Consider the following 2,166-nt stretch of genomic DNA (forward strand, 5'->3'; position numbering starts at 1 on the left):
CTAGTAGCTTTTTAGTTCATTTACTTTATTGACCATGACTCACCTGATATTTTCATACATTAAACTCCAAACAAGATCTCTTCCCTCAGAAATAATTTGCCCAGAGTCCACCAACACAGGAGTTAAGTTAGGATTATTTCCTATACGTATTCCTTTATTCTTAGCAGTACAGCAATTCAGCTTCCATTTTGTATCTCAGCGATATAAGGTATTTCAGAACCTCTTCATAACTGCCTTATCTCACAGAAGATTCACAATATTCACTCACAACAGCATTATCTCACTGGCCTCAAGTCCTTTCAAAGTCATTTATGAAGGCACAGCACAGACACTGGAAACTCCTTTCACTGTGAAAACTGATTATTCTTTAAGTTTTATTTTTGATCTGTCAGTCTTACTACTCTTATGCCACAGCAGCTTTTTTCTTTAAAACTCTTTTTGAGAGGGTCAATATTGTTAGCCTATTGGAAAGCCAGCCTATTTTAACTGGCTCAGCCTTGTTCCTATTAGCAAAGTTGTTCAAGAAGTTCAACAAATTCCAGATGTATGGATTCCTCTAAAAAAGCACTCAACTTGTGCTGTTGCCACAGCTTTAAGTATCCAAATGGGCTACTCATTTGCTAGTAGAAAGTGAAATGCAACTATTACCCTCCAAAATTGTTGTGGGGGTGTCTTTAAATGAGAAAACAGAGAGGTTTAAGTCACAATGGTTAGACACCTAAAATGCTACCTGTGGCAAAGATCTTACAATTTAAAGTAAGAGACATTATGCCAATCACGAAGTTGAAAACAGCTGTACAGAGTTCTCTAGCTGGAACAAACAAGTAGAGCTTTGTTAATCTCTGAGGAAACAATATAACAGCAGAATATATACAGGAAGCTGCTAAAAATGTACCTTCTCCACTGGAGAGGTCTAGAATTACCTTTCAAGCTCTTCTCTCTCTCTCCTTTCTTGCTCCTCCCGTTCCCGCTGCTCACGGGCAAGGCGCCTCTTCTCAGTCAGCAGCCTCGTTGCTTCTTCGGGGTCAGTTGTACCTGCAGAGGTCTTGGGGGGTGCTGGGGGTGAAGCAAGAGCTGGTGGAGCAGGAGGTAGGAATGGGCTGGTTGCTGAAACACATGGGTAAAAAAAACTAGTAAGTACAGATCCAGTAGCCAAGATGTCACTCTCTTGAAAGGAACAGAAAGTATTTTCAAATACACTGTAAAATATTTTTAAGCTTTATGTAGTTTTATAAATGATCCAGAGGAGGAAGACATTTCTAGGTGCTAGAAGTTCATATACCTTAAGGGAAGTTTGCTTTTGCAGGTTATGTGAAAGCAGCTGCAGTTGAAAAGGTAAGTCAACTTTTCTGTCAGAAAAACAAACACTGTTTTGTGTTCAACAGGAGTTACGCTGATTCAGCAAGTCCCTATCACCACATTTCTTAAGTTTGCCCAAGTCTATCTGGAGAGCAAAAATGAAAAATTGTGAAATTTTATTTTCTTCCATCTCAGAGTCTACACCCAAAGAGCAGAGCCAGACCTTTTGGTGAAAGGCCAGTCTCTTTTGCTGACTTGGTGATCTCAAACATAAACTGTTTGAAATGATCTGGACTAAGGGTAGGACACCAGCTATCATCAATTTTGCAGCTGCTTCAACCTAAGACAACTCATGGGATCAGAGCACAGTATCTTCATCAATTTTGCTGCTATTGGTGAACTATGACTTGTGTTCAAATCTTAATATTGCCTTCATATCAATTCTTTATCCAGGGCCAGCTTTGCCCACTTGGCAGAGATGATGTTACAGGTTTTTCCTCAAGTAAAAGACTAGTTCACATTTCTGTAAGTTTGCCTGGCATTCTCTAGCCCAGGTACAGAGTGTCTCATCCACACTTTTTCTCTAGGCACTAGGGACCATTACCAACAAACAAGCTACCTGGAGGAAGCATTCCCATGTTAATCATATCCAGCAATGCAGACAAGCATGGATAGGGAAGACTTTGAAGTGTCAATAAAATCAGATTCTAATCCTAGGAATATGCATGTAAACTAAGTCATAAGGAACAGCTAGGAGATGGTTTTAAATCGACACATCTAACCACCCATTGCGATGTGAGGGGAGTTTCCTCACCTTATTAACAATTTCCAAAGAGGGTTTTCCTCCCTGATTCTGCCCCACACCCC

General features: G+C 40.2%; 1 protein-coding gene across 1 annotated transcript in view; it reads right to left on the bottom strand.

The window, feature by feature from the left end:
* Positions 1-894: 894 nt before the first annotated feature.
* The window catches only part of MAP7 (microtubule associated protein 7), a 92,782-nt gene continuing 91,510 nt past the window's right edge, over positions 895-2,166 (bottom strand). Inside the window, exon 11 of the mRNA XM_027888022.1 lies at positions 895-1,107. Within this exon, the coding sequence (XP_027743823.1) occupies positions 920-1,107 (188 nt within the window). The 3' untranslated portion in view covers positions 895-919. The remainder of the gene's footprint in view (positions 1,108-2,166) is intronic.

The sequence above is a fragment of the Empidonax traillii genome, unplaced genomic scaffold (genome assembly GCF_003031625.1).
Source record: "Empidonax traillii isolate 1590-97213 ecotype Southwest subspecies unplaced genomic scaffold, ASM303162v1 scaffold229:size1690559, whole genome shotgun sequence".
NCBI classification, from domain to species: Eukaryota; Metazoa; Chordata; class Aves; order Passeriformes; family Tyrannidae; genus Empidonax; species Empidonax traillii.